Source organism: Mustela erminea, chromosome 12 (genome assembly GCF_009829155.1).
Source record: "Mustela erminea isolate mMusErm1 chromosome 12, mMusErm1.Pri, whole genome shotgun sequence".
NCBI classification, from domain to species: domain Eukaryota; kingdom Metazoa; phylum Chordata; class Mammalia; order Carnivora; family Mustelidae; genus Mustela; species Mustela erminea.
The window spans coordinates 91,157,718-91,182,259 of NC_045625.1; the positions used below are offsets into that span (position 1 = coordinate 91,157,718).

General features: G+C 53.6%; 1 protein-coding gene across 2 annotated transcripts in view; it reads right to left on the reverse strand.

Moving 5' to 3' along the window:
* Nucleotides 1–24,542, reverse strand: part of SHC3 (SHC adaptor protein 3) — a 109,169-nt gene that overhangs the window by 63,148 nt on the left and 21,479 nt on the right. Inside the window, exons 1-2 of one of the 2 annotated variants that reach the window (XM_032307245.1) lie at nt 21,495–22,176; nt 21,259–21,329 (exon numbers count right to left, since the gene is read on the reverse strand). In XM_032307245.1, the coding sequence (XP_032163136.1) occupies nt 21,259–21,329; nt 21,495–21,500 (77 nt within the window). In that variant the 5' untranslated portion in view covers nt 21,501–22,176. Of the gene's footprint in view, nt 1–21,258; nt 21,330–21,494; nt 22,177–24,542 lie in introns of those variants that run through there. The other variant, XM_032307244.1, reaches the window with a different exon arrangement.

Sequence of the window (24,542 nt, forward strand, 5' to 3'; positions counted from 1 at the left end):
GAGGGTGTGGCACAAGTTTCAGGTTGTAAGGTTTGGCAAGTGCTGGAAAATCCCATCACTCGGACGTCTCATCAGGGCCTGTGTTTTCTTCTGACTTGCGAAGCTGAGGTCTTTGATCACAGCACCAAGCAGCTCTCTCCTGACTCCCACTAAGAGAAGGTTTGAAGGACCGGGTGCGAGAAGCTGCCAGGCAGCAGGCTGGGGTGGAGGGGACCTGGGGGCCGATGCTCTGCTCTGATCTGCTTCCCACGAGGCTTTCCCAGGAACACAAGCCTGAGGAAGGGAACGCAGAACCTACTGCCCGAAGACACACACCGAAGACACACACTTTCCAAAACAGGGATGCACGGCTCTGTCAGCCCTCAAGGCTGTTAGTGATAGAAATGCGTGAGTCCCGGCACCATCTGGGCCGGCGAGGAACAGACACATGTTTCTTTGCCAATAGGACCCTGTGGATCCCTGCGCTGAAGGAGATTGACAGGTGGAGGTTAGGGTGCACGTGTGAATTCTGCTCCCCGCCACCCCGGCTGCGTGAGGCACGCTTTCATGGGCTGAGGGCCAGACGAGGTCATCCAGGAGCCCGTGGAGTCTCCTCACATTCACGGTGCCTGGCATGGGCCAAAGGCAGCATGTCTGTCCCTGTTGCTGTCATCAGTATTCACGACAAAGCTCCCAGAACACATCGTCCTTCAGGACCGAGAGGAGCTTAGACCGATGGACGCACGCGAACTGGTCCTGAAACTAATTATACGATTGGCCCCGAACCACATGGGGGGAGTGGCACGGGTCCACTTGTATGTGGATTTTTAAAAATAAATGTGGTACGGTCCCGTGAGTGTATCCCCTCTTCTTCACGATCGTTCCAATGACATTTTCCCTTCTCTAGCTTACTTTAGTCTAAGAATATGGCATATGATATATATAACATATGAAATCCGTGTTAATTGACTGTTGATGCTTTTGGTAAGGCTTCCAGTCAACAGGCTATTAGCACTTATGTTTCTGAGAAATCAAATGTTGTACGTGGGTTTTTAACCGAGTGGAGGGTCAGTGCCCCAAGCCCTGTGTTGTTCAAGGTCAGCTGTCTGTACGTAATCACATACATGTGCCCGTGTGCACATACAGACAGAGAGCGTCAGAGACACGGAGAAGGACATATGTAAAGTCCCGGCAGCCTGTTCTGGCTCCAAACACGACGCACGTTCACATTGACCATAATCGGATTCGTTTGCAGACATATGGTCCCTAGAAACATATGGTCTCTAGAAAACCACGGGAAAGTAAGCAGACCCGTGTGAGCGTGAGCTACCGAGGAGTCCGCTCTCGGATCCTACGGACATCTTAGTCCTAGTCTCCCGCGTCGAGATGACGCGGAGGGCGGCTGGGGTGGCCGGTCCCCTCCGGCGCCTGGGTCTGCTGTGCACACGCCCCTCCACGCACGCAGACACATGTGCAAGCATCCAGTGGGCCCAGACACTCTTGTCTGAGGTGCACAGATCCTCAGGAAGTCCATGATGAAGCAGAAACGCATTTTCCTCTTTGCCAGTTGAGGAGACTCGGATCCATGTAACAGGAACTGGGTTGTCAGCACGGCCGATGCCAGACGCTCTTTCCCGAAAGAAGGAAACTGTGTTTCCCTCCTCACCTCGGCAGGATTTCCCCGCCCTGGCCCCTCATGTCCAGAGAACCGGGTGCAGATACCCCAAGACGGAGCAGAGCAGAACACTCCCGACAGCAAATGGTTCTTGTGCCTCGTGGCTACGTGGGGTCCCAGCTGGCTCCCCTCCTGATCGTGGGGGGCTGTCCCAGCCAGCTCCCCACTAAGGGCAGCTGGAGGTCAGGGGGTCCCCTGGAGTACGGAGTCGGGCCACACCCCACACTCCTGCCACTTCCGGGGGTGCGCCTGGTCACCACGCTATTAATAACGACAACCGTAAATTATTATACACACTAACTCTGGAAGACAAGGGACGTGACATTTAAAAAGCCAAAGTGCTTATTAGGAATAAGCACTCCGTGACTCAATGGGCCTCTCTTCAAAACTGCGTTGAATGTCGGGCAAAGAGCTACAGGGCCGTCAGGGAAAGGAGGTGGGTGGGCAGAGCTGGCCCCGCGGCACAGCTGGCCGGGAGAAGCATGGGCAGGGCAGGGCACGGAGAACCACAGACTTTGGGGTCAGGGACCCCAGGGAGGGGCTGGCCCCGGGCTCCTGCAGGCTCCCGCCCAAGTCCTGCAGGAAGGACCTTGCGGGGAAAGAGCCCACCAGCAAGGAAGAGAGAAAAGTCTGGTTCGACCATTCCTCATTGACCATTGCACTCATCAAAGCCCTTGGGGCGCCTGGGGGGCTCAGTCGGTTCAGCATCTGCCTTCGGCTCGGGTCATGATCCCAGAATTCGGGGACCGAGTCCCTCATTGGGCTTCGTGCTCGGTGGGGAGTCTGCTTCTCCGTCTCCGTCTGCTGCTCCCCTGCTCCTGCTCTCTCTCTCCGTTAAATAAATAAAATCTTAAAAAAATCGTACCCCTCGTGTGGGCCGCATGCGCACCTGGAGTATTTACTGAGACAAGACGTACCTCCCTTTCCTCAGCACAGTCTGCTTATCACAGACGGTCCGTCAGGAGACCTTCTGTCCGTATCTACCTGCTTCCACGAAGACGTGAGAACAGAGCCCTCGGACCGGAGAACAGGAGGGGCCCCCGCGAAGCCCAGGAGCCACTGGTCAGCCTTCCGAGAATGTGTCTGTCAGTCCCTGGGGGCAAAGGTGTCCTCGATGGGAAGGCAGAGCCAGAGGGGGCGCCTGGGGCCAGAGGGCAGCGTCCGGGCTCACAAAGACAGACTCTGCAGTGTAGGAGGGCAGCTTGCACACGCACACACACGCACACACACGCACACGGACATGCACAGGTCATGAAGAGCCAGCACCCCCAGGACAGGGACAGCTGACCTGTCTTCATGCCCCTCAACAACCTGAGCCACTTCCCCCGAGATGCAGGAGCTGCTCTTCCCATTCAGAAAAAAATAAGTAACTAAGATAAAAGGAGTTCAGTTTGGAGAAGGTACATAAGACTTCCCAGAGCCACACAGTAGTTCGAGGACTCAGCATCGGAATTAGATCCTCCGGGGTCCGGAGCCGGGCTTTCCCGGGCTTGAGTGTCCTTTGAGGCTCACGCAATGCCCAGTGAGTGGCCCAGGGCCGCCCTGCCCTCAGCTCCCCCATGAGCAAGCCAGCGTGCACCCCCAGGCTCTCCCAGGAATGAGGGGTGTCTTCTGGCAGGATCCCAGCCCACAGGTCAGGGCAGCACAGTCCCATAGGCCTGGCTGCCTGGCCCAGTTTCAACACCACGGGGATTCGGGGCTGGGACTGTGGCCATCTTCTCCCACAGCGAGCATCCAAACAAAAAAGTCAAGAAATAAAAGTATCAGAAGATCGTCTGCATGGCCCCCCCACGAGGGAGCTCCTCAAGACGGGAAAACGTCTGGAATCAACGCGCTCTACTTGCAACCTTTCATTGTAATACAGAACAGTCCCAGCACACCTGGACATGCAGGACAACCCCTCGAGTCGAGAAGGAAATAGAGAGGAACCCAACAGAGAGTGGACAAGTGGTGTCACCGGGGAGGTCAGTACAGAGGAGTTGAGACCAGCCGGCAAATGTCAGGGACGAGGTGCCAGACACTGAAAAACCGGCAGCAACAGCTTTTGACCATAAAACTGGGGACGGCGCATGACGTGAAGGCCCAGCGCAGCGGCCCTGGGAAGAAGGGGCCACTCGTGCTGGTGGGAGCGTCAGCCACGGTCAAGGCGGGCGCCCTCGGGGACCGCGCATGGGAACGGAGGCCCGCAGGTCCTCGAGGCAGAGCTCTGTCAGCCAAGCCACCCGGGACCGGACGGGTGACCGGGTCGGCGCTCGGGCTTCGGGACGCGCAGCTGCCACAGGATGAGCGAGACCCAAAGCTCCCGACCTGCCCATGAGGAAGGACACCCGGGGAGTGATGAGAGGGTGGGTGCCTGTGTGTGTGTGTGTGTGTGTGTGTGTGCGTGCGCGGGGTGTGTGGGCACGTGTGATACGTGTGTGTGTGATGAGAGGGTGGGTGCCTCTGTGTGTGTGTGTGTGTGTGCGTGCGGGGTGTGTGTGCGTGTGTGTGTGTGTGCGTGTGCGCGGGGTGTGTGGGCACGCGTGATACGTGTGTGTGTGATGTGTGCTGTGTGCTGTGCGTGTCTGCATGAACGCAGAAAGACGAGCTGCCTGTCCCCGCACCGTGAGTGAGTGTGTAGAACAGGGAGGGACTTTCTCTTTCGTCCTGTATGTCTCCCTTGTACAATTTGTTACAAGAATACCGTTTTAATAATGTTTTTTAAAAGGAAAAATATTTTTAAAATAGAATAAGAAACAAGTCCATATTGTCACGCGCATCATTAAGTCGCTCCGTTCTACTGCCGAGTACATTTACAGCACGCACAGAGCGGAACGCGCTCCTTCTCTCCCGGCGGGATGGGGCCCGGCCGCCTCTCCCTCAGGGCCAGGGGACGGCGCTGCTGGGGCGCTGACGTCTGCGGCATGCTGTCAGGTGCGGCTGTACGCACGCGGAGACTTAGCTTTGGGAGAACCCGTCCAGCTGCCTCCCACCCGCCCACGGTCACACACGCGACACAGGTGGCCCTCCTGGCGCTGATCTGCGCGAAGTTAGGACGGCCGCGGGCGGCCGTTGGCACAAGGGAAGTGGAGAGGAAGGAGGTTCTGTCCGCTTTGCGGGGCTGATTAGTGCTTCTACACAACTGCCCACAGTCATCACAGGGCACACGTACACGTCGCTGGATTCTACTTGCGAAGTCAGCAGTGACGCTAGGGAAGGTGTAGTCCCATAACAATTTTTTAATGAGGCAAGAAGCATAGCCCACCGTTTGCCCAGCAGGGCACCCCGGGGCCATGTCCGGGAGAAGCGCGCACACGCGGTCCCCAGAAGACGCGTGCAAGAGTGAGCGTGGTCTCGCCCTCCCTGGGCGCCCCCGAGCAGGGAAGAACACGCTAGCGGGGCAGCGAGAGCATGAGTGACGGTCGCAGGCAAAAGGACGAGGGAGAGCGGAAAGGCGGGCCCAGGGTACATCGCAACCCCCGATGACGAGGAGTTCAAGGCAGGCTTCGGGGGCCGTGGGGTGCACTCGGGACCCGTTCTGAGTCCTGGACTGGCTGACGGCCAGCGGGTGCCGACGCCGGAGAGCCAGGTCTAGTCCGCTGAGGCCGGATACGGAGGAGAGGCGCGGTCAGATGAGAACAAGAATTTCGCCAAACGTACAAAACGGTACCCGCTCTTAGTGGGCATGACGTGATTCTTGATTCCCGAGAACCGGGACATCATTACTCGCGTGTGTCCTGGATTTGGGGAGCCGGGAGGAGATTGTGAAGCCGGCTCCACCCCAGCACCCCTAAGCGAGGTCTGCGCTCGACTTGGCCCCCCGACCCCCATTGTGGAGGCCTGAGCTCCTCCGCATCACCACGAGGAGAATCCACGGGGCGGGGTAACCTGGAGTGCACTTGTCCACACCACACGCAGTTCCGTTTCTCTGGGAGCCCGAGTACTCACGAGGACCTGTGGGCACAAAGGAAGAGCCCGAGACGCGGCGAAAGCGCGCTCGTGACACGTGATGGAAACTGCCCCTTCTCCTTTCGCGTACTTTTGTTTTCTGACGTTTCTCTAGGGACGATGCGATGTTTGCAATGACACAGAACCGAGTTTGGGGGCATGCAGCTTAGGGGTGTGCCATGGTTTTGGCCTGGAGACACCGGGCAAAGTCTGAAGACTCTGATCGTCACAAGGTCGAGGGCGCATCTAGCGGGTGGAGCTCCGCAGGGGAGCTGCTGGATGCCCCAAACCGCCCGGGGGAGCCCCCAGCACGGAGCGCGGCCGGGCCCTGGTTGGCAGGGACGCCGAGGCCGAGGAGCCCTGGCCGGGAGCTCGGGTTTCATCTCTGTCCAGGGCGCTGGCCGCCGGGACCCAGCTCCCACGCCACCAGCATCGACGGGACAGTGCGAGGAGGCACCATTCACACCGGAGAAGGGTGTCCCCGGAAGCAAGGCTGCGGGGACAGCCCCACCTTCACCGCCAGCTGCTTGTCCTGCAGGTCCCAGGCATCCACAAGGGCTGTGGTCCCAGCAGCAGGGAGGGTCGGCTGCTACTGTGGGCGCCTCCTCACGGGGGTCCAGAAACCAGATCCCTGGAGCGACCTGCCGGCTCCCTCCCCCCTCACCCAGAGAGAGGGACCCAGGCTCTGGACAGGGTGCCTGTGGGACAAGGGGCTGGCAGTCACCTGTGCGAGGCTGGGGCCTGAGGGGGGAAGAGGCTTTGCCCCACAGAAGAAAGCACCACGAGGACAGTGCACGGGCCGGCAGGGTTCAGGGCAGCCTCCTGGCACAGACCCCCGCCCCAACCCCGGTGGAGTGGGACAGCTAGGATCAGAAGAGCCACCAGAGGGGGCTCTGCAGAACCGGGGTCCTGAGCAGACGCCCCAGGGCAAGGACACCTGCCCATCCCTCCGGGCACCTGCAGGCATCCAACAGAGAAGGCTCACTGCCTTAGGACACCAGCCACTGAGCACGACCTCTGAAGGCAGGTCGGACCCACGGCTCAGCAACACGTCTCCCTCGCATTTCAGTGCATTTGAGTGAATGAGAGCAACCTCCAGGTTGGCTCGTGGAACTGTCTCTCCAGCGCTGAAAGGCTTTACTTCACCAGCGGTTATAAACTGCCAATTCTGACATGATCCGTGTCTTCATTCTTACAGGTGGCAAGCGGTAAATAAGGACTCGAAGAGAAAGGACATTATGCCACCATGTCCCCCTCAGAGAAAGCCGTGTTTTCTACCAAAAATGGCCTTCATGCTGCTCACCACAGGCAGCCGCGCTGAGTTTCCCAGAAAAGGCCCCAGGGGCAGAAAGGAAGGAGAAATGATTTAATAACACCTTTCCCACACAGACTCTGTCTCACTAATCACATCCTCTGGGCCGCCACTATTAACAATCTGCTTTTTCTGATGCTTCGTTTTAGCCATTTCCCCAGACTCCTGCAAGCTTAAGATTTCGACAAACATTGGTTGACCGCCGACCATGTGCTGGGCCATGAGCTTCTGGGGGGCCTGCTGGGAGTCCTGTAGCCTCGGCGGGCTCTGACAATGCCGCACCCAGACCTCATCCAGGAAACAAACCCTGTGCTTATTTTTTTTTTTCAGATTTATGTATTTATTCGAGAGAGGGAGAGCCCGTGCACGAGAGCACAGTGGAGAGGGGCGTCGGGAGATGGAGAGAGAAACTCAGGCAGACTCCGTGCTGAACAAGGAGCCGGACGTGGGGCTCGAGCTCCCAACCCTGAGACCACACCTGAGCTGAAAGCAAGGGTCAGACTCTTAACTAGCTGTACCACCCAGGCACCTCTGCTTTTTGTTTTTAAAGATTTTATTTATTTATTGAGAGAGGAGAGAGAGAGACAGAGAGAACATGATTAGGGGAGGGGCAGAGGGACAAGCAGACTCCCTGCGGAGTGGGAAGCCCAAACTGGGGCTCGATCCCAGGACCCCAGGTTCATGACCTGAGCCAAAGTCAGATGCTTAACCAGTTGAGCCACCCAGGCACCCCAAACCCTGTGTTTAGAAGGCAGTGGGGTTCAATCCCCTGCCCCACCGGATTCAGACACCTTAGACTTTGTTATAATGACCAACAAATATGAATAGATTTTGATGATGGGAAAATGCTTATGATTCTAAGGGAGGATCCGTGAATATAAGCTTTTATATACAGTATGAACATTGTTATATCAAAAATGCATCGGAAAAACTGAACTGAACCATGTCAAAAGTGACATCATCGCTACTGAGACAAGGTGACATCATAGGGTGAGAAGGACACAATTTCTATCCTGTCAGAAGTACGTGACCCAAAGGCAACAGACAAATTGAAATTGAGGGAAATTCTACAAAAAAGTCGACTTTTTATAAATGTCAAGACAACGGAAGGTTGGGCGTTTGTGCCAGTGGAAGGGAGTCCAGAGCCGGGACAACTAGACACAATGGGTGATTCTGGCTGGAGCAGCCTCTTGATATCAAACCAGACAAGGACACTGCGAGAAAATTACAGGCCAGTGTCCCTGGTGAACACAGATGCAAAAGTCCTCAACGAAACAACAGCAAACCCGACCAACAGTATGCTAGAAGGATCGTTCACCTGGTCAAATGGGATTTATTCCAGGGACGCAAGGGTGGTCTGCAAATCAAGCACTGTGACGCTCCCCGGCTAATGTAGGACAAAAACCACACAATCATCTCGGTCACTTGAGAAGACTCACTGGACAGAATTCAACATATATTCCTGGTAGGAACTCTCAGCAAACTGGGTGTACAGGAAAGTACCTTAGCATAATTCAGGACATACGGGACAAGCCTGACATCCCACTCAGTGGGGAAGACCTACAGCTTTTCCTCTAAGGTCAGGAGCAAGATGGGGATGTCCACTGCCCCACCTCGATTCAATGTGCTGTTGCTTTTTCAAAACTGTTTTGGCTACTCTAGGTTCTTGACTGTTCTATGTACATTGAAGAACCAGCGTATTCATTAACAAAAAGGTTAGTGGGACTTTGATGAGAATTGCATTAGATGTTTAGATCAGGGTTTGTTTTTTTTTTTAATAGATTTTATTTATTTATTTGACAGACAGAGATCACAAGTAGGCAGAGAGGCAGGCAGAGAGAGCGGGGGAAGCAGGCTCCCTGCTGAGCAGAGAGCCCGATGCGGGGCTCAATCCCAGGACTCTGAGATCATGACCTGAGCCGAAGGCAGATGCTTTAACCCACTGAGCCACCCAGGCGCCCCTAGATCAGTTTTTAAAGACTACATTTTTACAACGCTGAGTTTTCTAACCTGAAAATACAATATTTAGTAGTTTGTTGTATATAAATCTCACATTTTCTTAAAATTAACACTGAAACAGTGTGGAGGTTCCTCAAAAAATTAAAAATAGAGCTACCCTATGACCTAGCAATTGCACTACTGGATATTTACCCCAAAGATACAGACGTAGTGAAAAGAAGGGGCACGTGCACCCCAATGTTCATAGCAGCAATGTCCACAATAGCCAAACTGTGGAAGGAGCCGAGATGTCCTTCAACAGACGAATGGATAAAGAAGATGTGGTCCACATACACAATGGAATATTACTCAGCCATCAGAAAGGATGAGTACCCAGCTTTTATATCAACATGACGGGACTGGAGGAGATGATGCTGAGTGAAATAAGTCAAGCAGAGAGAGTCAGTTACCATATGGTTTCACTTACGTGTGGAGCATAAGGAATAACATGGAGGACATTAGGAGACGGAAGGGAAAATTGAAGGGGGGAATCGGGGTCGGGGACAAACCATGAGAGACTGTGGACTCTGGGAAATAAACTGCGGGTTTCAGAGGGGAGGGGGTGGGGAATGGGTGAGTCTGGTGATGGATGATAATAAGGAGGGCATGGATTGCATGGAGCACTGGGTGTTCTTTTTTGTTTTTAACATTTTTTTAAAGATTTATTTATTGGACAGAGAGGGATCACAAGTAGGCAGAGAGGCAGGCAGGGGTGGGGGGAAGCAGGCTTCCCGCTGACCAGAGAGCCCGATGCGGGGCTCAATCTCAGGACCCTGAGATCATGACCTGAGCCGAAGGCAGAGGCTTAACCCACTGAGCCACCCAGGCGCTCCGGAGCACTGGCTGTTCTGTGCAAACAATGAATCATGGAACACGACATCAAAAGCTAATGATGTACTGTATGGTGACTAACATAGCACAACTAAAAAAATTAACACTAATTTGTGTTTTTATGCTATTCTATATGGTCCTTTAAAAATTTCATTTTGCAATTGATTTCTGCAACCTCACTTATTAGTTCTAGAAGCTTTTATGTAGATTCTTCAGGATTTTCTGTATAGATGGCCATGTCACATGTAAATAGAGACCATTTCATTTCTTTCTGTCCAATTTGTATGGCTTTTACATTGTTCTTATCTTAGCGCACGAAGATCTCGAGTACGGTATTAACTAAGGGCTGCTAACAATGGTGTTGGCTGTAGGGTTCTGTGGATTCTGCTTATCAGATTACGGGAGTGTCCTTCTACTCCTAGTGTGTTGAGAATTTTCATCATAAACGTATATTGAATTTTGTCAAAACCTTTTCTTCGTACATTAAGATTTCCATATTTTTTCCTTAGTCTGCTGATAAGGAGAATGACATTGATTAAATTGTTAATGTTGAGCCAACTTTGCAGTCTTCAGATAACCCTCCAGCATGTGATGTATTATTATCTTCTTGATAAATTGCTGGTCCAATTTGCTACCGCACTGTCAGGGTTCTCTGTCTATTTCACAAGGTTTTTTGGTTTTTTTTCTTTTCATGCCTTTGTCTGGTTTTAGTATCAGATGATGCTGGCTTCCTAGAATGAACTGGGAAGTTTCCCTCCCGTTTTCAGGAAAAGACTGTGAAGAGCAGGTGTTATTTCTTCCCAAACGTCTGGTGGATTCCACCAGTGGAACCATGTGGCTCTAGAGCTTCTCCATGGGGAGTTTCGCTTTTCGATTTTAATTTCTTTAATAGACAAAGGTTTATTTAGGTTATTTTTTTCCCTTAAGCCACTCTGGTTGTTCTAACTTTCAAGGAGTTTATCCATTTCATCTAAGTTATTCAATTTATTGGCATCAAGTTGTTCATGGGATTTTGTTATTATCCTCCAGAGCAGCAGTATCTGTGGGAATGTCCCCTCCTTCATTCCCTCTGTTGGTGATCCAAACTTTCTCCCTTTCCACAACTCATCTAATAGTTTATCAATTTTAGTGTTTTTTTTTTAAACCACCTTTTGGTTTTGAATGTTTTCTCTATTCTTTTTCTGATTCCAATTTTATTGATTTCCAGTGCTCTTGAAATGGCCTAAAGAACAGTGAAACGTAGAGAAAACACAGCAATGATTCTGAGTCAAGAAATGGTTCACGATATTCAGGCTCTGAGTTGGAAAAAAGTTTTAGGGATACTTTTTTCGTATTGCTTATATTTTCCTTTTAACAGATGTACAAGGGTTATGGTGAGAGAAACCTGTGCCTTCAAAAATACAAAATAGCTGGGTGCCTGGGTGGCTCAGTGGGTTAAGCCGCTGCCTTCGGCTCAGGTCATGATCTCAGGGTCCTGGGATCGAGTCCCACATCGGGCTCTCTGCTCAGCAAGGAGCCTGCTTCCTCCTCTCTCTCTGCCTGCCTCTCTGCCTACTTGTGTTCTCTCTGTCAAATAAATAAATAAAATCTTAAAAAAAAAAAGATGCTTTTAAAAAAAAATACAAAATAGCTTTTTCAATATATATAGAAATTGATATGATTTTCAATACATATAAAAACTGAAAGCATTGTGTCATATTTTAATAGGCAGTGCTTTTCTTTTAATGCCTTCAAAATAACGAGTGGTTTTTTTCTTTTTACAGCAAACAGTATTTTGGAGTGGAAGGAATACAGTATTTTGGAGTGGAAGGAATACACTACAATGTCTAGTGAGGTGAGAGCAATTCAGACCATGTGGTCTTACAGCTCAGGGCAAAAGTGGGTGCTCCCGTAGCTGGATGCTTGGCCTGGAGGCAGGCACCAGGGCCAGGAGAATGAGGAGCAGCAGGTCAGCCTGGTTCTGCAAAGGAAGCCTAATGGGGCATCCTGAGAGGTATATTCGGGAAGGTAGCTGGGGTGGGTCAGGCAGAACGCTGGCTGCGAAATTAAGAATTTTCCATTGTGGGGCACCTGGGGGGCTCAGTCATTAAGAGTCTGCCTTCAGCTCAGGTCATGATCCCAGGGTCCTGGGGTCAAGCCCCGCACAGGGCTCCCTGCTGAGTGGGGAGTCTGCTTCTCGCTCTCGCTCTGCCTTCTGCTCCCCCTACTTGTGCTGTCTGTCAAATAAACAAAATCTTTAAAAAAAATCTTTCATTCGATTCTGCAGGTAATGGATAAACAATGAAGGTTAATGGGGAGTAGTACGTCCCAGGCAGACTAACCCATGAGCAGGTGCCCAGGGAACTGAGGGAGGCTGCCCAGGGAGAGCCAGTAGGCACTAGTGTCTGAGCGAGGGAGGAAGGTCAGATAGAACAGTCCTGGCTTCTACTCTGGGAGAAGACGCGGGCTGTTGTCACCGCAAGCACTCCAGGAGACGTGAGCTGGGCCCAACGGTCCAGGAGACGGTCCTGTTCTCACAGTGGTGGGAGGTGAGAACAGGAGCAGAGAGCCGATCCTTGGGACCTGGAACCGTGCCCAGCAAGACGCAGGTCTGTCTGGCCGCTCTCGGCGCAGGACTCAGAAGATTCAGGGGTATGGACACAGGTCTGTGGCTTATGCACCCAGATGATTTAAGGCAATGAGACGGCCAACCTGGACAGAGTATCATGAACAGGAGAGCGTCGATGTCCGCGAACACGTCTCGAGCTCTTCTGTGCACTAGATGGCACGTTAGGTGCTTTTCAGATATTAACTCAATCACTTCTCGACCCTTTGAAGGAGGCACCATAATGATTCCCGTTTTAAAGATGGAGAAACAGAGACGCAACATATTTAAGTCACTTCCACAGCTGCCCAGCTGGAGAGTGGTTTCGTGCACACAGAAGCCCAGAGCATCTGTCTCCAGAACCTACAACAAGAGACCGTTCTCTTACGAGGGCAAGGAGATCTTTACGGAAGGATATATTGGGGTGGGGGGGGCAAGTGAACTCCGAGAAAGAGACAGAAAAGGAGCAATCGGAGAGGTACTTCCTGACACAAATGTGCTTCTGGCAGGAGGATTATAAATACGCACCAGGCCAGATGGTCCCTGAGGAGAGTATGGAGTGAATGCCATATACTCCTCTCTATTTAAACCATGCTAAGCCACCAAGTCAACTATGCTCTCCATTTTTAAAATTTCTGGATGAGTGGGATCACTTGAAAAAAAAAAAAAAGATAAATGGACTCATTTTCAAAGCTGTGGTTTCATAGATGGGAGTTGCAAATGGTTGGGAAGTTTATAGATAGATCTCTGGAGCTCTGCTTCTCCAAGGGCGGTACCTGGCCCGGGGGCAGCAGCATCCCCTGGAGACTTGTTGCCAATGCAAATTCTCAGCCCCCACTCCAGACCTGCTGAATCGGAAACTCTGGGGGTGGGGCCCAGCCATCTGCCCGAAAATGCCGTCCACGTGACTTCAGCGGAGGCCCACGTTTCAGAAGGAGGGCTCCAGAAAATAAGACGATCTATGCTGCACAGCCAGTCTCCGCAGCCCCACCCCAGGTCGAGCACTGATGGAACGCAGACCATCCCTGCGGCCCCTCTGCCTAGCCTGCTGGGTTCTGAAAGGAATCAGACTCCAGGGGCGCCCAGGTCAGGTGGGGGCCCCTCCTCGTGGGGCAATATGGTAGAGGAAACACAAAGTTTCTCCATGCCTGCTGCCTTCACCCAGATCTTAGCAGGGTCGCGGGCACCCGGGTCTCACCCCACCGCGCCACGGCAGAATCCCACGGGAGGGCATCTTGACCATTAAGAAAGCTCCTGTGTCCTCAGCACGCCAAGCGTGACGTGCCTACCATGCAGAAGGTTCTAGCAGGAGCCGGCTTAGTAGGCTGCCAAAGAGGTAAATTAACAAACCAACAAATCCTGAGACTTCGCACGAAGCTCTGTGAAGTCCTCACCTGCTTTGCTGACACCCGCAGACACGGCATCTAACCTTTCTGTGCATCCCGGAGACACCGGGGCTCACCCCAGCCACCTGCCCTTCCTTGCCACACGCCCTGCGAGAGCCTGGCTCACCCTCACGGCCCAGCTGCCCCCGAGCCTCCCGGCCGCAGCCAGCCTCTGGCCGGATGTGCCCATGCCCGCGGGTGGTGACCGCAGCGGAACGTGTGCCCGTGCTCGGTAGCCGCTTACCGGAGCGTTAGGACCGCAAGGCCGGCCTGACGTGCTGTGAGCCAGGCCTCGAGGGGAAAGGGGACGCCGGGACGAGGAAGGACATCCGGGTTGTCCAGGTGGGGACGGAGTGAGAGCCAGGCCGGGTTACGCAGGTCTTCAGGGCAAGAGAGGAAGACCCTGTCCCGGGGCGTCCTGCAGACTGCGATGGCGCGGCTCTCCGCCCGCCGCCCCCCGCCCGCCCCAGCCCGTCCGCCCGGCTCGCCCGTCCTCACCTCCTCCGTCCCCGAAGCCCGTCCCAGGCCACCCCACCTCGCCCCAGCCCATCCCCCCGTCGCTTCAAGCTAGCTGCGGGGGTTAGAGCCTCTCTTCTCTAAACCAGCCCCATGAAGTTTTCGGTTATGAACACTTTTATTACATTTCCTCCTGTTACTCGGAGAAAGTTCACGGCAGTCGCTGGAGCGCAGGACGGACAGCCCCAGGAGGACGGAGAGCCGCAGGACGGACTGAGGGCGCGGAGCGGGGACAGAGCCCCGTTTGCACGTCCGCGCCGCCTCCAGACGGAGCCCTGTGCTCGCGACTCCGGACCCTGAGCTCCGGCTCCCGGCCCCTGAGCCTGCGCAGGCCATTGTTCCACGGCGGCCAGTGGGGGCCTTTGGAACCCGCAGTGCTCCCCCTCTCCGGTGGCATCTCGGGGGCTCGCCCGGCAGTCGTGTGCTTCCCAAGAGACGCACCTGTCCCCGCCCCTCGTCCCTCGACGGGGCTGCAGCCCTGTGGGGGCACGCCGTCTGGGGCCGCCGCTGTGGCTCAGGTCTCCGCGCCACTTGCCAGCTTGTGCGGTCTCAGTCTGGGAGAACTTTCCAGTCCCGTGTCCTCACATCTGGGAGCGCACAGCCCGCCCCAGGGCTCCTGAGCAAAGCCTTGCGCAAGAGGCCACTCTGAGGTCGCTCACCGACACTTGACAGTGCTCACCCTTTCACTGACAAAAGCGGCAAGGGCTCGTCGTGATGACGGGCTCTTCCTGGCGCTTTGTTCTCAAAATCCAAACGGCGGCCAGACACGGGATGTGACTGACACACGGTTGTTGGACGAACGAATGACACACTCATTGCAAGGCCGGGATGCACTAAGTACTTAGTACGAGAGCCGTGATTAGTATTGTTACCAATTATTATTAGCAGCTGGCAAAGCAGGGAGACGATAAAATATTAGACAATATCGGCTCAAGTGAAAATAAAGACACATTATTAAATATTTCACCCTTTTCAGTAACTTAACAGTTTTCTCTTCGGCTAGAAAAAATACCCTGGATTGAACTGATATTGATAATTAGTAATAATATCAACGAGCAAACAATGTTACAGACTGATCGTTGTATCAATTATAGTTACAATAATTATACTATCAGTGTTACTATCACACAGAAAATCAGAGAGAGGAACCTGAGCCCAGAGAGGTAACAAGTGGATGGGACCCAGAGCTCGGCTGGTGCCCAGGGTCCCTCGACTCCCCCACGGGATTAGGAGCTTCATTGGGCATATGTAGGTTTCTACTAGGAGGGGTCAGGACAGGAGAGCTGCTCAGAGGGGCCACAGCTGAAAAGTCCGATTCAGAATGGACAGGCCAGGAACCGTCATCTTGACGCCCCCGAGCCCACTCTGGGGTCCATGGCCGGTGCCTATGACCCTGTCCAGCTGCCTCAGGGGCCCACTCTGGCACGGGCTGCTCTGACAGAGGCTCCTGCTGCATCCTCAGCCTGGCCAGGGATGGGGGGGGAGAGTTGTGTGCCTCTGTCTCTGCCCAGGACAATCCTCAATTTCACTTAACTTGGTGGGAGGCAGTGGTGGGGAATGGCACCAGCGTCCCCTCCCTCTGGGAGAAGGAGGCCGGCCAGTGATGGGACCTCTGTCAGCGACCCTCTTCCCTGCTCATCACCCAGGCCTATGAAAGCAATGGCCTCCCTCCTATGCTTCCTAAAAATCTACTGGCTTAAATGCTCCCTCCTCCAGGAAGCCTTCCCAGACTTGCTCAGGCCCTGGGGATGCTCTCCCAAGTGTCTGTGGTACTTCTGAAGGCTTGCACTGAACACCTGTAGGACTGCCTTGTGACTCTGGGCCTCTCTTGGGGTGTGGCCTGCTAAGCAGCTGCGCCCAGTACTTTCCCACACCCGGAAGCTGATGCAGGAGACATGGGCATGGAGTTACCCTGGGAGGTGAGGGAGAAGGACTCAGCTGTGCTCCAGAGCGGAGGGCGGGGGGGGGTGGGGCTTGCACACGGGGAGCTGGTGTTGCCAGAGGAACTTCTCAACTGGAAAACCACCAGCTCCCTCCCCACCAGGCCTCACCCCAGGGGCACAGGGCTGCCAGAGGCTGGGCCCGTGACACATGTTCAGAACAAGTAAATTTAGAATGAAGCAGTTAGGCTAGAGTCACAAGGGAGTGGCTCTGAGTTCCCCGAATACGCAGGGACGGGTGGGCAGGCTGTCACACCCGCCGTCGCCTTTCTATTTCTGGCAGTCAGCTCGCCCCGGGCCCGAGCGCTACAGATCTGCTCCTCTTCCACGCGCCGAACTCCAGTCGACAGCAGAGGTGTCTGTTCAGTGGCGAGAAAGGAGCCCAGGAGAGCCACCATCCAGCGTTCTAACTGGGAAGTTGGGGCAGCACCCAGCCGTGCTCACCGCGTCCCACGCCACGTGCCAACGCACCCATCCTAACACCGCTGGCAGAGCGGATTTGCAAACACAGGACCTTCCGAATTACTTCCTCTGGGTTTGCAAAGGGAGAAGCAACAGAAGCAAGCCCCGCCCACTCGGGGCAGCGCGTAGCTGTCACACCACCATTCTCAGACTGAGCAGATGTCCAGAGCCTACCACCCCGGGCTCTCCATCGTCCTACCGGAGGTGGGGGGTGATGCGATCAGAGCGTCAGTCCCTGGACCGCAGGCGGCTCCCCCAGTGGCCGGCAGCCCCACGCCTTCCTCTGTGTCCATCTCCGGCCACGGCAGCCGCTCAGAGCCCCATATCACATTAGCAGGTGCAGCCTTGCCCCACACCGCGCAGTGCACTTGCTCTGATCCCCGACCGAGCTCATGAGGAAGTGGCCGAGCCGCGCAGCCACGCTGGAGGCATGATGGGACAGGCTCGGGGCAGGTGGCTTGCAGGAGTCCAGCAGGGGCGCAGTCTCAGGAAGGCCCTCAGGCACACAGATGATGGACGATGGGGGTGGGTTCACCCTGGACTTGGTTCTTTGAGAGCACATAGAGAACGCTGGAGCCGGAAGTGCCTGGAGAAGCCGGCGCTGCCTGGCCTCCCCGGTCGACCGGGAGACGGGGTGGGGGGCGGGGGGACAGCGGGGAGGACAGAGTCTCGAGGCCAGGCTGCGGGCCTCGGGCTTGCCTTTTGGGTCACCACCAATGGGCCCCTCCCTGTACAGGGTGGGTGAGACCAGTCCGTAAGCCAAGCGGCATCCTCCACTTTCACAAGCCCCCACGATCAGAGCGCCAGGTCCCCAGGGCCTCTGACCCCAGTCATCAAGTCACCAGGGTGAGTCCACTACTCTGTTCCGACTCAAGCCCCTGCAGCCACGGACGGCCTGCCCAGCACGTTCAGACCCAACCACGTGGTCACTCTCCCGACCACAGTCCACGCGTGAAACCTCAGATAGAAGAGATGACACCGTCACAGCGTTCCCACCAGCAGGCTGACAGCCAGTCCCGCATTCACTACCCTCTGCCCTGCGCGGACAGTGTGAGGAGTGCGTGGCCGGCCCACACTCATCTGCTGGAAGAGAACAAAAGGGAATAACTTCCTGAAAGAGAGTTACCCAAAGCTTACCCAAGCTTTGATTCTGATTTTCACACTAAAGGGGCCTTATGCATGTTTCTAGAGAATTTTCCAGAAACGGTGATTCTGGAGCAGAATGGTGGGTGTGCATGCCACGGGGCATGCTAGGCAACCGGTCACATCCATGCAGTGGTACTGGAGAAGGTCTGGTACTGACCAGGGTCTTTGGGGCCCATGGAAACTACAGCAGCTCTTAAAATAAAGGAAGCAAAATCACAAAACCAGTTTGCACTGCCGACTCCGCAATTCAGAAGAATGAGTTTATTTCAGGACCTAGACGATGCACTGACCGTCCACAGGAGCACACCAGGAAGAGTGGCACAGGCGCACGTGGCTGCCGACGGGACCGTCATCTGGCAAGTCCGAGCAGTGCAGAAGGTCAGCCGGAGTCACTTAAAGCCAACACGGATGGCTGGAGAAGGGCCACCTCGCTGAGAACTCTGGGCTTAAGTGGTATGTCTTTATAGCCTTCCAGGTCCTAAAAAATGGCTTAAGATGACTCCCAATAATAGATAAAACTTAACACGATAAATAGCATAAAAATGAGCAGAGGAGGAAATCCAAGGAAAGACGGAAAAGACACGCTGGTCCAGCAGCCAGAGGCACGTGGAGAGCCTCGCATCACTGTGCACGGGGCGCCCGAAGGGCAGAGACCACGCTCTCCCCCAGGTCCTCCCCACCTGACGTGGCTCTTCCCGCCATAACCCAGCTCAGCCCTCCACACCCTCCCCCTGCAACAGAGGAGAACCATCTGGAGAGAGGACATCTCAGGGAGGCGAACCGCGTGGTCCACTCAGGAGGTCATCTGACCCCCGGGTTCAGGCGGGCAGCTACTCTCGGGAGCACTGTTGGCCACCGTCACCTGGTTTGGAAATCCAGCTCGGTCCTCCCTGCTTGCGACTCTCCCCCCGACCCCCTGCCCGTCTCCCTGGGTGACGCCAGCCGGAGACCCTGCCTCACGCCCCTCCCCCAGGCTGAGCCGCCCGCTCTGTGGGCGCCGCCCCGTGGGCGTCAGATCTCCCACGACCACCATCGAGGTGGGCATCGTGCTTGCGTCCTGTTCACGGGGGTGCAAGCTGAGCCCAAGCTTGCACAGGTGGAAAAGGGCAGAGCGGGGCCCCACACGTGGGACGTCCCTGCACGCGTGGGCGGCCTCCGGGCTGCTCCGCCGCGGGTGTCCCGGTGCGAGATGATTCACCGCGATCACCGCAGCTAAGTATATAGTGGCCGGCAGCTTGCGGCCTGCTTGCAGAGTTACCCGCTCGGAAGCGGCTGGCAGTCCACAGGCAGCTCTGTGGAGAGCGTGACAGTCAGCCTAAACTCAGACCCAACACTCAGCTGACCCCCACAGAAGGACACGTGGTTGGCCTCCAAGAGACACTTACATCTACAGCTAGTACCCTCCACCAGAGGAGTAGGGGCTGGTCACTTGCTCACAGAAATACATATTTTTATGAACGGTGTGGCCGGGGAGCCCTTGGAAACACGTCTTCCCAGAGGCTGTTGACGACACCCTGATCACATCTGTCCCCACCTCCCATTTCCCGGCAACCTTCAGCATAGACGGCAAGTGCCGCGGGGGCGCGGCCAGCACCGGGAGGTGGCCTCGGCCTCAGCCCTCTGCCCGGCGCCCCCCAGTGCTGCGCAGTCTTCTCCTGGAGATTCGCAAAGGCTTCTCTCTGACCTTGACGAGTCACGACCTTGATGTTTCCTAGGTGTGGACTGCAACTGTCCCCTAAAATAAGGACCGTGCCACGTGATCGAAACAAGGCAAGAAGCAAAAAGCATCGTGGAGACAACCACAGAGAGTTTTCAAAAAGCCTAACCAAGCCAGAACTCAACACCAAGTCTCCTGAGCCCCAGAACGGCGCCCCCCTCCCCCCAGCCCATGACACCGCCTGCCTTTGCGGAAGCCTCAATGGAACGGGGGTGGAGGACGCACACCTAGACCTCCACATCCGCCGGGGTCTGCCCCGCAGCTTCCTGCTACGGTGTTACCGTTGCTCCGGGACCCTGATGGGAGGGAGCACCAGGATAGTTCCCATCCCCCCACCCCTGCTCCCCAGGCCTGTGCCCGTCACACGCCCCTCTGTCGTTGCCTATGCACCTTTCTCCGCGGAGCAGGGGCCCGGCAACGCGGGATGGCCCACGAGGGCCAGCACGTGCCCAGCTGGCACAAACCCTTCAATGGATACACCAGGAGAACTGAAATGGAAGGAAGCCTTCTCAGAAGTGAAAGGAGCTATTAAGGGAATTCAGCAGAAAAATCCGACGATTCTCTTTCATGAAACCACCAGCACACACGAGATGGCAAACAGTCCCGTGGTCCCCGTACCCAGACACAGGCCCAGCGCTCTGCCCGCCGGCGCCACTCTGGTCCTGCCACCACGTCTGGAGGATCAAGCACTGGCTCCGTAACCTCCTGCTTCTCTTCCAAACACTCTGTTCAGAACACCGTTCCTTTGCCTTGGCGACTTCCATAAACCATCCTGTACCGACCCGCGGAGGCAGATTCTTCCCTCAGTGCGGGTTCAAACGTTGGTGCGTTCCCACCCTGCATGCCTGGAGTTGCTTCAGAGGGGACAGAAACATCACTTCTTCTGAACGTGGAATTCTTCGGTGAGGAGGACATGCCACGGCGGTGTTTACCACAGTCAAAGTATGTACAATATTTAGCCGCTAATGACTACAAATAATGGCTTCCTAAAGTTCGGTCATTAGCTTTTGGCTTGCTAACCCAAAGATATGCACTAGACTGATGGAAATGCCGTAAGTAGGAGGCGTTTTCTGAGGTCACTATTTAGACCAAGTAATTCCACAAACACCAAAGTGAGCGAAGCTTGTGGCTCAAAGCAATGGGCTCTTTCATAACCCCCTCCTGGCTTTCCAGTTCTCCTCTTCCAGGTGACCTGAAATGGGTGTTTTTCTAAAGGTTTAAGCTCCACAAGTCAACGATTTTATTAAAAACAGTGCTTAACTATGGAACTGGCCCTCGAGGAGTTTAGAATCTAGTTGACAGCGGAGGACCTCTGTACACCTGCTCAACGTCACTGGCCCCGTAAACAACCGGCTGCTTCTGAAATTACTACCGCCATGAACATCTCTGCCTGGAATCCATGCATTTTATTCTCTGTGTGGCTCTCTCCTGACACCTTCATTTTTCTCTTTAGAAAGAAATAGCACAGTTCAGTACATTTTGAAATATCAATCTGGTTTAAGAGTTTCAAGTATAAAGAAACGTTCACAAGCTCTACATGTGTCTGCAGCTCCATTATAAGGACAGCTTTGGAAGTGGGAACATCCCCAAGGTTCTTAAGCCTGAGGTGCACCTCACAGATGTGGGCAAACACATGGAAATCCTGAATCCACCAGGCTCTGACCCCCTGTCAGGGTCACCAGCACTCAAGGGGCAGACTCTCCTTCTGGAAATTTCTAGGCTGCTAATGCTGCAATCATTCCCTCCTGAAGTAAGATCACAGGAGTGCATGCTCAAGAGGGCTTACCTGGTAATCTGTGTTCTTGTGCTGAAGTCAAGAGACCTCATTGAGCGGAGAACTTCAATGCAGCCCAAGTACTGCAAGGGAAAAAAACATAATCATGAGCCTGGGGGGCAAGATGAAGAGACAGCTCCTAGCCACATCAAGGGCATTCCTGGAAGCTGTGCATGCTTCTTAAATCACATTTTAACTTTGTGTGCCTCTCGAGGCTTTGTTCTCTTTCTGGAAAAGCAATAACTCACATCCATGAGAAAGGATCCTTGAAGCCTACAGGCCGCCAGACTTGACTCTCCCAAGATCCTTGAGTATTTGCATTTTATTCAGAAACATATTTTTCAAAAACTTCTGTTGAAGTATAACGTGTACCATTAAATGCAGAAATCTTAAGTGCATAAATCCATTATTGCCTAAACACGTCCCAGAGTGTGACCACCCCAACATCCAGACCTCGTATTTCTAGTCCTTTACAAGGGTCTAGAGGGTTATAATTTCTGAAGAAAGAATGAAAACACTCTAATACCAACATGTTGACCAATATTAGACTTCATTATTTAACCAATATATTTTGGGTTCTGTCAACAAACTATATATCTATGACCCTCCTAGTTGCTTTATTTTGGTTTACCAGAAAGCCCTCTTCTGCATTATGTAACACAAACTTTCAGAAGTTTCAATTTACACATCTAAATTTGTAGCTAAATCTTTAATCCGTTTCACACATGTAAGCGTGTGTGCGTATGTAAATGTGCGGACATAACGAGAGCTGTACATAAACAACTAGATGGTGGAGATACAATATTTGTGTGCCAGAGCCCTTGGGAATTTGAAGGACAGATGTTTTATACCAATGCCTTTAAATTTAGACTTCGCAGGAAGAGGCCTCATGGTGTAGTACAGAAGAGACTGCATTTGAATTATTCAGAAAACTGGAATTGGAGCCTGACTCTGTCATATCCAGTTATGTAACTTTGAGCAAAGCTTCAAAATTCTCTGAACGGAAGCCTCTGTACCCATACAACGTGACTATGCCTCCAGCCCTCATGCAGCCACGTGACACCACAACCACCACATCGCACAGTTGCTGGAACAGCACCACCACCACCACCGCCACAGCCATGTGGATACAATGAACAACATCATGGAGACACACAAAGCAGATGACCTCTGGCACGGCAGAGTCTCGTGACTACAGTGACCAACATCACAGACTTCTGTGCCTGCCAAGACGAACGTCTCAGGACCATACGGCTCCTAGCACCACTGTCACACAGTTACACAAATCCCACATCCACCGTCAAAGCGTTCCATGAATGACCCACTGATCATCCTCCATGATGCTGCGAGTCCCGTGAGAAGTGGGAACAACGCTGCAGGGTTGGGGGAGCAGGTGCCGCTGCTAGTACGGCTGTGCAGATGCCATCACCACCACGGCAGGGGTATGCGACTACCACTGCCGCTGTCACTTGGATATGTGAAGACCTCAACCCTCTTTGCAGAGTTATGGGATTGCCACATCCATCACCGTCACAGCATGGTGACATCACAGCAATGTCCCAGAGCTACGTGAATACCACCACCACCAACATTACGAAGTGAAGTAATTAGAATGACTGAAGTGGCAGAATGGTGTCAACACCACCACCGCTGCTGCTCAAAGATCCGTGAACACATCACCCCCACCACACAGAGTCACACAATTACTCATCCACAACTATAGACATACAGGACTACCCCACGACCACCATCACAGATGTGACTATGACAAGAACCACTGCAGATACCTGATGAGTATGCCGCCCATCAGAGAGCTGTTGAATACTACAGCCAGTGTTGTCGTTATGTGAACACAACTGCCACTTTGCAGAGAAATGGGAGTACCGTGAACATCATAGGTATGTGAGTCCACCGGCAAGACTGCATGCTGCTGAAGGGATCACAGCCATCATGCAGAATTGTCTGAATACGACATCCAGTCTCACAGTTGCATGCTACCATGACTGAAGCTGCAGAGCTGTGTGAAGACCAAATCCTCCAGCACTGCAGCGTTACACGAAGGCCATGATGAGCATCACCGAGTCTGATGGATAACACTCCTGGCTGTGCGTCCGTGGACGTATCCCCATGTCACCACTGCAGTTATGGAAACATGGCACCGCCACCACTGTAGACTTATGCGAATACCACCGACACCACAAATACCCCACAAGCACCACTATAGTTAATTAAACATACCACCAAGAGCATCTTGGTTTCGTGGGAAGGTGATCAAAAGAATTGAAGAGGTCTATGAATACTGTCACTGACTTCAGAGTTATGTGACTATAACCAACAGCCTCGCAATTATGGGGATACCATGACCACCAACAGAGGGTTATGTGAAGGTCACAGCAGCCCTGAAAAATTATGGGAACACCGTGACCACCCTTTCCGAGTTCTGGGAAGACCATGAGTGACTCTGCAGAGGTCTAGGATTGGCACAGCCAATACCACCTTGGAGCTATGTGAAGATCACCACTATGGCCATGTGGAATTTCCAGAATACCATGAGCACCATGGCAGAGCTAGGCGAATACCACCACATGGCCATCCCACAGACACGTGGACACCACAACTATTGTCACAACCACCACCTTGTGAATACCATGACCACCAACCAGGAGACCTATGTGACTGTCCTGACCAAAGTCACAGATCTACACGAATACCACCACCTTGCAGGGATGCACTAATGCCAACACAGCATCATCACAGATTTGTGTAGACACCATACCAAGTCACAGGGTTGTCTGAATTATACATCAGCACTGTCACAAGATACATGACTGGCACCATCAGTTTTGCTCAGTCATGCCAATGCTATGACAAATGCTGCAGGGTGGTAGGAACACCATAATGAGCTTCGCAGACCATGTGAACACAACCTCCAGCAACATTGCAAGGTCATGGGGAGACAAAATCTTTGTCACATAGTTATTTGACTACCACCTCTGCCACCATCCTGCTGGCATGAGAACACCATGACCAACCACACAGAGTCAGCAGAACCACACCAGCAACAACATCATAGAGTCACAGAAATGCGACTACCACAGTTGAAGATGATGTGCATGGAAACACCAGCACCATGCCAAGGCTATGTGGATCCATGACCAACTCATAGAGCTAGAGCTACATGAATAGAGAACCAACGATGCAATTATGGGAGTACTACCATCAACACAGCCATAGAGTTGTGCAACTACCAGGACCAACAAAATACGGTTATGGAGACACCATGACCAACACAACCA